The sequence below is a fragment of the Corylus avellana genome, chromosome ca7 (genome assembly GCF_901000735.1).
Source record: "Corylus avellana chromosome ca7, CavTom2PMs-1.0".
In the NCBI taxonomy this organism is placed as follows: domain Eukaryota; kingdom Viridiplantae; phylum Streptophyta; class Magnoliopsida; order Fagales; family Betulaceae; genus Corylus; species Corylus avellana.
Window position 1 is genome coordinate 4,148,258 of NC_081547.1, and position 11,136 is coordinate 4,159,393.

The following is an 11,136-nucleotide window of genomic DNA, read 5'->3' on the forward strand; positions in this document are numbered from 1 at the left end:
GTGGAGGTCATTAGTTCGAATCTCTACTCCCTATTTTCTTGTGTGGACATGTGTAAAAAAAAAAAAAAAAAAAAAAAAAAAAAAAAATGAAAGAAAAGAAATGATGCTAGGGCTGCATTTAGGCAAACCCGGAAATGGGTGGATCCTATTCCCTCAAACCCGGCCCAAAACGAAGTTGTTGTGGCCGATACCCGCCCATCGATTACTCTGACCCATTGACATCGTCACTGTTTCAAACATGGCAGGGAAGAGTTGGGGAGAGAAAGTCTCAGACAAGGTGTACTCTCTCTACAACTCTCTCCCGAAGAAAGGAAAACCTCAGGGCCGCGAAGTCACCGTCTTGGCCGCTTTTCTGCTCTCTTCTCCTTCCCAAGGTGGCCACTTTCTCAAATTACTAACTATACTTCTGTAGTTATGTTTGCTTTCCGATAATGTATCCAATTTCTGGGTTTTTTTTTTTGGGTGTGTGCATTTCAGACCTGGAAGTTGTGGCATTGGGAACTGGGACCAAGTGTCTTGGGCGCTCGCTCTTGAACCCGCGCGGCGACGCTGTCAATGACTCGCACGCTGAAATTATTGCACGGCGGGCTTTATTGAGGTTTTCTCTTTGTGCTCGCTTCGGTTTTATATGCTGATATAATGGTCTATGGCTTAGTATAACATGTAAAGCTGACATTTTTCTTCTTGGTATTTCAAAGTATTGTTATGGGTGTTTTGAGGATTTTAACTTTCTTATTTCTATGGCGCCAGGTTTTTCTATGCACAGATTCAATGTCTAACTCGTTTTTACAATAAGCAAAAGGATGTTGATGGAAGCAACGAGCTGCAAGGTGGTGATGTCAACAACTTTCCCTTCCAACCAGACCCAGATAGTCTTGGGCAGGGAAAATATTCGATGAAACCCGGTTGGCAATTACATCTCTACATATCACAACTACCATGTAATTCTTTGTGATGATTTTCATTTCTCTTTGGTTATAGCATTGACTAAAACTTTTTATTGATCTTCCGACACGGTTCAATTGTGATTAAACTATTCGTCTTTTGTTTCTTGTAGGTGGGGAAGCTTCGCTGAGTTGTCCATTGTCTCCTCTTGAAAGTAATCTGCCAAGAGAAATGGATTCACGATCGCATATCGGCGATGTTAACAGTTCCATGAGTGAACCTCCGGAGGCTTCGGTAGAGAATAATGGTAACATTAGATTTTGGTTATCTTCTCCCTTCTTCCTCTTCCTCATACTCTCCTCTTCTTAAATTACTTGGATGTTATCTATTGTCTGAGTTATTCACGCTACCTCACTTCTAGTTCTGCTGACGCTTGGCTTCTGCCTCTTCACATTCTATTAATCTTTTTTTGGGTTGATGGTTTTCTGTTATAATGTAGTCATTGTGGTTCCAATCATGCTTAAGACTACCATTTTCATCCTGAATTATAACTTTTATGTTACTTTAGTGAAGTACAGAGTACGGTTGGTGAGCCCCTAATATGTTGCAGATTTGTGATATTATATAGGAGAACTGCTACATATACTTTTAAGTGCTTACTCTTTAATGTGGCAGTAAAAATCACCATTGGATTTTGGATGGATCACCATTAGATTTTGAATCCTATGATAATTTTCACTGTGTGGGTCAAGGAGTAAGCACTTGACCATCTAATTTTCACCATTAGATAGGCCTTGTTTGTTAAACCCCACCCCATCCCCCCACACTCCACCACACTATTCACTTCATTTTTTTTAAAAAAAACATTCTTACTTTTATATCAAATCATTTACTTTTTATATCACATCATTTACTTTTTATTACTATTCAAATAAAAAAATTACTATAAAACAAAATTTTTCACTTTCCAATACTACTTTTTTCATTTTCCCATATCAATCATTATTTTCTTTTTTCTTTTTTTTTACACATAAACAGTGCCGTGGTGGGGGGTGTTGTTTAACAAACACCCCCATATGTAACATTTCTCGTTTATGATTAAAACCTTGTATTGCTAGAGAGGTTAAAGGCAAACTTTGAGCAACATTGTCAGCTGAATAATAGCTTTTGTCTACCCTCTATCTTGTGCTGTTTTGATTGCTGATTTATGTGATTATTACTTACTCTAAGTCACATGGTGTCCTTCTTTACCTTCTTGTGGTTGCTTCAATATTTTCATAATGGAATTCTGTTTTGTGCCGTACTAGTAGCAGTTGCGTCTTTCTTTTCTTTCTTTCTTTTCCTAAGAGAATTATTATTTCTTTTAGAAGACTAACTATTTTGTCTAAATGAAGAGTCTATAAGTGGATTCTTTTTCAGATGATGCTTCACAACTCATTGGCTCGGTTCAGAGAAAGCCTGGTCGTGGTGATTCAACATTGTCAGTTAGCTGCTCTGACAAGATAGCTCGTTGGAATGTTGTAGGAGTTCAAGGTTTATCTTTTAAACAATCCCATGTTCTAGCCCAGATAATTACTGGTCTCCTTTAAACTTACTAATCTTATCTTGATACCATTTTGTTTTTAGATATTTACCTTGATACTGTTTTAAATATCATTAATCCTAACTATACTCATTAAATCTTGTCAACTAATTGAGACTGGAATTGGAAAAAGAGATACTAATGGAGAGGAATAACCAATTGATGAAGGAACATGAAACCATTCTGCTCAGTAAAGGTATGAGAAATGGTTAGGGGCGATGAAGTAGGTGAAAGTGGTTAGATTTTGTGGAGCTTCCAACCACCACTTCATGTGATTCCAAGTGCCGAACAAGAATGAATACCATATAGAAGAGCATCACAACATTTTGCTATAGCCAATTAGAGGAATAATTGAACTACTGTATGGAGCTTCTTGGGAGCATTATTTATTATAAATTAATTTTCTAGCATTTGACACCGCGCCATTGAAGGATTTAGTGCACACTTGAAAAATAATTCGAAAGGTCGAGGGAATGCTTGGATAATTGATTAATATAAATTGTGTGGTTGTGTAGCTGATGTGTGTGTGTGGGCACAAGTGGACATGCTAATTTTAGAGTGGCATTATACTGGCATGCATGTTTCTTTCATTTTTTTTTTCTTGGTTAGACACTTTGGCAATTGTTTACAGTTTTACTCAAAGTGCTTTGTAGATTGTAAGGCAGTATTATCATTTATATCAAATGGAAAGGTCATTCATTCTCTTCTTTCAGGAGCTCTGCTTTCCTACTTCCTTCAACCTGTTTACCTTTCTTCTGTTACTGTTGGGAGATCCCCTAGCAGTCCTGAAACGTTTCTCTTAGAGGATTGCTTGAAAAGAGCTTTATATGATCGAATCCAACCATTGTTGAACAAGCTAATGAGTCCCTTTCAGGTGAACCAGGTCTGTAAAGTGTGTATTATCTCTGTAATAAGGAAACTTGGCAGATTTTTGACAACAGTACCCTAATTCCACTGGCAGCCAATATTCTCGGCTGCCCCAGTACCACCAAAAGAGTTCCAGCATGCTGAGTCAGCTTTGAGCACTTTGACATGCGGGTACGTCAATTAAATTTGATCAGTTCTAGTTCTACACCTTATCCTATAATTGTTTGATTGTTACATGTTTCCATGTACTTTATATATTAAAGAAAAAAACATGTTTCTGTATACTTTGATTGCCAGGTATTCAATATGTTGGAATAAGTCTGGCTTGCATGAAGTCATTCTTGGAACCACAGGAAGAAAGCAAGGCGCCTCCGCCAAAGGAGCACTTTATCCATCTACTGAGTCCTCTCTATGCAAGTAAGCTAACAAATATACTTAAAAAAATTTCACCTATAGAAGGCATAAATCACCATCATTATTATTGTGCAGAAAGCGGTTATTGGAGATTTTCTTGTCACTAGGACATGAATGCCAAATGAAATACCCATCCAATGAGATTTCTTATCGAGCACTCAAGGTAATATTTACTTTTCTGGGTGCTGATTTGCAGACTGTTGTCGATTGAATTTTATGTTAGCCTGATGATAACGTAATTTCAGGATTTTTTAAGGAAAAAAGTTGTGTTTGGTTCATCTGGCAAATTTGTGCATTTGAATCCTAAGATAATGGATAGTTTCAGTGTGATTTTCACATGTTATGATAGGTAACCATGCACCAGCTTAGTCTCTGAAATGGTTTACAAATTGAGGCAGCATTTTGTGGTCATAGTGATTCACTTAAGTATTATATGACACCTAATGAAGTTTTGGTGTTCTTGGTGGTAGACTAGGATGACCTGTAATATTGTATCTATAGGTGTCACCTTGTGCAAGATGGTCGAATTGTCAGTTGAAGCATTAAGGCTGTATCAATTGGGGATATGTATAAAAAGGAGTTTATTTTCAAAATTCGCCTGCAACAAGTGTAAGTTTATTTCAATAATTTTTTTCTCACTATTTTATCGCATATCCGGCATTTCTTTCTTGTAAGACTCAGACATTAATATTGTAAATTACTCTAGTTGTGACATAGAGTGAATGCCGATAACATTAATGATGCCACATTCATAAATGAATTGCCTAATTACCAAAAGATGTTTATTCAATGAAGAAACTATTGTTAATGAAAATCTAATAGTGAAACGAACGCGTGAACAAGAGACAAAAGCTGCAAGCGTGTATATCAGTTTTGTAATTTTTTGGTGAGTCCTGTTGAAGAGAGCATAAGCTGGCATCCTACATGAGATGTTAAATGTACAATCAAGCTAATGCACTTGTGCTGGTTTTAGCAATTGTATTGATCTCTGCCGTATCTGAAAAGGCGAAAAAATGGATTTCACTTATCTGGTAGCAATGGCTGCGTATTACATTCCATCTTTTCACTGGTTTGACATAATAATTCCTCTGCAGGAAAGGGCTCAGGAATACATTTTTGCTTCAAAAATTTTCAAAGCAAGTCCACCTTTTAGCAATTGGCTATTGAAACCGGTAGACTACGAGGCCTTCTCCGTTTTCAGATAGCAAGGTTAGAATGTGCTACTCTGTTCTTAATTCTATTAGCACATTACTGAGAGATGGTAAATTGTTCGACTTGAATTGCAGTCTTCCTCTAAAGTGAGTGATGGTAAATAGTTGTAGATGAACTGCTGATGCATAACCCAGTTTTCATAGAAAAAAAATACTACTTGGGTGAAACAGAGGTTTGCAGTAACTTTACTTGTTTCTTTTATGCCATCCAGGTTAGATAAGGAAGCAGTAGTCTGGAGCTCCTTTGAAGGGCATGATGATTAAGCTGTTATTACTGCTCTTTACGGCTTATTTGTTGCCATGATGGGGACCAGTCCTGCATATAGAAATCCTCATGGTGTAAATGTTCATCCATGCTGATATCTGTCATCTGCCCATGATGTGGACAAGTCCGAGGCATGTGTAAGATTTCAACAGGGCCTATTTTGGGAGGGGTCACCTTTAACAGGTTAAAAATATCAGAATTAGTTTGATTATTGGACAATTTGACTGATTTTTGGAAGGGTTTTGGATATCTTACTAACAATATTACGCTGGACTTGGAGAAAAACCGCTTGAAATTTATGGGAGAGATTTCAAATGAAATAGAGAGGAGCCATTTTACTTCCTACTATATTCGTCTAATCGTCTTCTTGTCTTCATTTTCTTCTATTTTGAAAACTAATTTCGTAAAATCTGTAGAGTGTTTTTTTTTTTTTTTATCAATTTAGCCCAATTTTTTTAATTGTTAAAAGATGGTAGTCAAAAAGAGAAATCATTGGTTTTCTTATGATAATTTTTTTCTTCTTTTTTAGGCAAATGTCTTGTCTTGACAATACAAAACCTACTTTCTAATAAGTAAAAGATTTGAAGCCCGTCGTGGATTTTTCTCCTAAGGTGAGGAGTAATGTGTCTTTCTCTTTGGGAAGGAGATTTTCAATAATTGGAGATCTTTGTTATTACTTGTTTGAACGGGTAAGCTTTTTATTCAATTAAGAGATTCTCTTTTACAACCCTTACAATTTTTTCATCCCCGATCATTTTATAGTTAATATTTTATTTTGCCTTTAACGGTTTATATAATGTTGCATCTTTTAAAATTTTTAATTGACATGACAATATATTCTCGGCCTCTCATTATGTGCATCATTAAATACATTAAAACAAAATTTTAAATATAAAATAACTAATTGAAATAGAGAGGACCCAATTCCAACCGTAGTCGTCACTATTATAAGAAGTTAACATTTTTAACCCGTCAAACTCATCTTGCTTTAGGCAATGCATGTTCTTCCACATGGCAATCTTATTGGACCCAATCCCATCCCCTAGTGCTACGTACGTACCTCCCTCAGTAGATAAGCTTAGACTTGGAATTAATAGATGACGTTAATTTGAACGTGGGGGATGGTTTGGATTTGCATTTTTTGTTTTTATTAATTAAAAAAAAATTTGACTCACAAGAATCAGATGCTACTTTTTTATTCGTTTCTTCAAGTCAGCTTACCTACCGAAGGGTGACTGAGTTGATATTTTGTTAAAAGATTTACATAAGACCCATATTGATAGAATTAATATATATATATAGGCTCTTTATTTATACGATCCTCAATTAGAATATTATTTTTATTTATAGGTAACATCATTGAAGACCCTTGAACTTCCACTCGGTTCGACAAATCCTCCATAAACTTCAAAATCTCTCAATTTAGTCCCCTGAACTTTCAATTGCTCTCAATTTGAACCTCTCCGTCAAATTTAACTGTTAGAAATACCAAAAAAGACCAAAATATCCCAAATTTTCATTTTTAAAAATAAATAAAAAAAGGTTTTGGAATTAAGGGTAAAGTTGGAATTTTATAAAAAAGTCAAGGGTATAAACATCATTTAACGTTTAAAATCTGACAGAGTGATCCAAATTGATTGCAATTGAAAGATTAAGTGACTAAATTGAGAGATTTCGAAGTTTGGGGGTGGGGGTTTGTTAAATCGAGTGAAAGTTCAGAGGTTTTCAATGAAGTTACCCCTTTTATTTATTCATCTCATTAAGAATATAACTATTCTAATTTAAATTTCACAAAATTTAAAGTAAATTACTAAATATCCTTAATTTGTGATTAAGTAAACGACACAAAATATATGTGACATAGGGGCACATTTTAATTTATTAGGAATTAATTTAAGACACCCTTTGGTAGTAGGTAAGCTGACTTGAAGAAACGAATAAAAAAGTAGCATCTTATTAGTTAATTAGCAATGATAACAAAAAACACTTTAATTAGTTAATTAGCAATGATAGTGATTTCATGAGTTGTTTTTCGTTGAACAGAAAAATAAGAGCACCATGTCTTTTTGTGTTGTGATTGTGGCCTAACATGAGACTTCCAATTTTGTCCCCATGTTAGGCCTGGACTTGAAAAGAGAGGCAGGAGAGTGTTGTATATTAATTAATTGTGAAAGCCTAGCATAGAATCAGGCAGCAAATTACGGACATGAAACGTGAACTTACCTTCACTGTCAAGGAATCACAACTTTCATCACTTTCAACTTGAGATGTATCAACGTGAATATGCGTGAGAGAGAGGGAGAGTTTATGTGATGGAGTACGTTCCAAGGACTCCAAACTCCAAAGTCCACGCCCGAAGGCTGACAATATATATATGATGAGGTCCAACAGTACTAGTAGATGTTGTGGGAATTAATTAAGGTGCATTTTGGTTTGAAGGGGTTAGAGATCGAAGATCAGCTGCAAAATTAAAGCAGTATGAAAAGGAGTAATGAGAAACAAGTTAATAAGTTATGGAGTAGTGGGTCAGGGCTTCCCAGGCATCTTGCTGGATCCCGTTGGCGACGAGTAAAGAAGAATGTTGCAACACTTACTGCCATCTTCTTCTTCTTCCTCCTCCTTGTCTGTGTCTTGGTGTTTGAAGGCTGGATTGATGCTGTAAGTCTTTTTTTACCACCTTTTCATCATATACATATATACCCCAAATCCCACTTAATATATCTGTTTTGTAAAAAAATTATAAATAGCATTCTTATTTTCTCAAGTTCATGTGTTTCTATTATAATTACTTGTTATTACTTTCATGAATTTCAATCTTTTTTTTGTTTTTTTGAACGAAGATCCGTTGTAATTGGGGTGTTCAAATTGCACTGCAATTCGGGCACCCTATATAGAGGAAAATACCGAAAAGGAGCCAGTCCCTTCGTTTAGAAGGATAGAATTGTCATTTTATAATTTTTTTAACAATTTTGTCATTTATTTAGAATAAACCGGCTCCTTTTCAGTTGAGAATCATTCTCTAAATAAAGAAGAGTCACCAGACTTATCTGTCTCGCACACTTATCCGAAACAAGTTATCATGATTGTCTATTAATTTCGGTATATAATAATAACAAGAAGAAGATGACCAACTTTGTGAAACCCAAATGGTATCTGATTTATTAATTGTTATCTGTGTGCTTGGCAGTCGGTGTTTTCTGGTAGTTGCACTTTGAAAACAATACCAGGATTAAAAAAATCACCACAAAAGCAAGAATTCCCACTCAAATGCACCAAAGGAAACCTAACACAAACATGTCCAAGAGACTACCCCACCACCCACAAACCCACCAATCCTGACCGTCCACTACTAAACACAACGTGCCCATCATACTTCCGTTGGATCCACGAGGATCTACGGCACTGGAAGGACACGGGAATCACAAGGGACATGGTGGAGCGGGCCCGCAGGACCGCCCATTTCAGGCTTTTGATCGTGGACGGGAAGGCCTACGTGGAGAAGTACAGGCCGTCGATCCAGACCAGAGACATGTTCACTTTGTGGGGCATCTTGCAGCTCCTGAGGTGGTACCCTGGGAGATTGCCCGATTTGGAACTCATGTTTGACTGTGATGATCGCCCCGTCATCCGATCTAAGGACTTTCGGGGCCCAAATGCGGGCCCACCGCCTTTGTTTCGCTATTGTTCGGACGGATGGAGTTTGGATATTGTGTTCCCGGATTGGTCTTTTTGGGGCTGGTAATAATAAAATCTCTTTAAATAAATTCACATTATCCTTAATTAATAAAAAAATTGTAATTAATTAAGCTTTTAACTTTTTTTTTTTTTTTGTAGGGCTGAGACCAATATAAAGCCATGGAGAAGCATGTTGGAGGACATAAAAGAAGGCAACAAAAGAAGCAAGTGGAAGGACAGGGTACCCTATGCTTACTGGAGAGGGAATCCATTTGTGGCTCCAACTAGGAAAGACCTTCTGAAATGTAATGCCTCAGACAAAGATGACTGGAACACTCGCCTCTATGTACAGGTTAATAATACAAATTCTCTTGTCATGAATTATTCACAAAAAAAAAAAAAAAGAATAAAAAAGAATTAATTCAATATGTTGATCATGATGAATAAAAACATTTCTTGTATCATATGTTCTAATTTCAGGACTGGGGCAAAGAATCCAAAATAGGGTACAAACAATCAAATTTAGAAGACCAATGCACTCACAGGTAGATATCAAGAATTTAGTTATGTTCCAAATTAAAACGAGGAAAAACTTTACAAAACCCTGAACTTTCGTGCGTTTTGAAATTACCTTTCAAAAGTTTAAAAACTCTCAATTTAGGGTATTGAACTTTCAATTTTTTGTAATGTCCCCCTTCATTAAAATTTTCCATTAAATCTTGTTAAAATTCTCAAAATACCATTTTTTATGGAAAAAAAAAATTGCAAAGATTCAAGCGTTGAATCTTTGCAATTTTTGTTTTTGTTTTTATGTAATAAAAAATAGGAGTATTTTGGAAATTTTGACAAGATTTAATAGAAAATCCTAACGATGCGAGACATTGCAAAAAATTGAAAATTCGATACCCTAAATCGAGAGTTTTTAAACTTTGGCAAGGTAATTTCAAAACGCGTTGAGGGTTTTGTGAAGTTTAATTTCCCTTAAAACTTTTTTTTTTTTTTGGTTGCAAATTTCCATTTTTCTCTTTTTGACCTAAAAAAGTTTGATATGGAATTAGATATAAGATATACATAGAAGGATGGGCATGGTCGGTAAGTGAGAAATACATTCTAGCATGTGACTCCATGGCCTTGCTGGTAAGGCCTCGTTACTATGATTTCTTCATTAGAGGCATGGTGCCATTGCACCACTACTGGCCCATTAGAGACAACACCAAATGCACCTCTCTCAAGTTTGCTGTGGAATGGGGCAACAATCACACACAAAAGGTCTCTCTCTCTCTCTCTCTCTCTCTCTCTCTCATTAGCAAAATGTGTTCTCTCTCTCTCTCTCTCTCTCTCTCTCTCATTAGCAAAATGTGTTGATGTTTTCATTTGATTATTGTTGTTTTGTTTTTCCTTTTGTGTTTGACATGCAGGCTGAGGCCATAGGGGAGGCAGGAAGCAAGTTCCTGCAAGAGGGTCTAAAGATGGAGTACATATACGACTACATGTTTCATTTGTTGAATGAATATGGGAAGCTCTTTAGATTCAAGCCATCTATTCCTCCAGGGGCTGTCGAGCTGTGTTCAGAAACAATGGCATGCCTGGCTAATGGTACGTGGAAGAAATTCATGGAGGATTCCATGGTGAAGTCTCCTGCCGCTTCAGCCCCATGCGCCATGCCTCCTCCTTTTGACCCTTCCTCACTAAGAGCATATCTAGAGACAAAGGATATATCTATAAAGCAAGTGGAAATGTGGGAAAACGAATACTGGCAAAATCGAAACAAGAAGCAATAGATAAGAGTTTTTTTTTTTTTTTTTTTTTTAAAATATGTTTCAAACTAATGCTTAATTGTATTCTAAGTGCTTGGAGATGTTAGTGTACTCATTAATGAATGTTATCTTCTAACTTTAAAGGTAACATTCTAAAAGATTTCAAACCTAAATATTCTTTTTTTTTTTCAAACAAAAATAGATATGGAAACTGTACTTATACCCTCAAACTACCACTTTATTTGCAATGTTCTCCCAAGCTTTAAAAAATTGCAATACGAGAGGAGAGGATTTAGTTCCATCATTTACAAAGTTAGATGTAATATCATTAAGATAAATGCTATGGTTTTTTCCGATGTTCTCCAGATTCAACGTATATATTATTTTCTAAAATAAAATAAAATGAGTGACATGTGGGATAAGGTTTTTTTTTTTTATTATTATTATTATTTTTTATAACAACATCCACGTAGGATCAAA

General features: G+C 35.9%; 2 protein-coding genes across 4 annotated transcripts; both read left to right on the forward strand.

Moving 5' to 3' along the window:
• The first annotated feature begins 235 nt into the window (after window positions 1-235).
• LOC132188550 (tRNA-specific adenosine deaminase TAD1) lies at window positions 236-5,572 on the forward strand. 3 transcript variants are annotated; one of them, XM_059603039.1, is made up of 11 exons: window positions 236-374; window positions 478-598; window positions 751-941; window positions 1,058-1,192; window positions 2,305-2,418; window positions 3,181-3,350; window positions 3,429-3,505; window positions 3,632-3,751; window positions 3,824-3,911; window positions 4,843-4,957; window positions 5,172-5,572. In XM_059603039.1, the coding sequence occupies exons 1-10, from the start codon at window positions 239-241 to the stop codon at window positions 4,951-4,953; spliced, it is 1,263 nt and encodes a 420-aa protein (XP_059459022.1). In that variant the 5' UTR covers window positions 236-238; the 3' UTR covers window positions 4,954-4,957; window positions 5,172-5,572. The 3 variants fall into 3 exon arrangements, with proteins under 3 accessions (XP_059459022.1, XP_059459023.1, XP_059459024.1); XM_059603040.1 differs by having other exon boundaries at window positions 3,181-3,341; XM_059603041.1 differs by having other exon boundaries at window positions 751-905.
• A 2,245-nt stretch (window positions 5,573-7,817) lies between these two features.
• Window positions 7,818-10,680, forward strand: LOC132188363 (uncharacterized). Its single transcript, XM_059602790.1, has 6 exons — window positions 7,818-7,882; window positions 8,412-8,962; window positions 9,059-9,251; window positions 9,380-9,444; window positions 9,958-10,168; window positions 10,318-10,680. The coding sequence occupies exons 2-6, from the start codon at window positions 8,655-8,657 to the stop codon at window positions 10,678-10,680; spliced, it is 1,140 nt and encodes a 379-aa protein (XP_059458773.1). The 5' UTR covers window positions 7,818-7,882; window positions 8,412-8,654.
• Window positions 10,681-11,136: the final 456 nt, after the last annotated feature.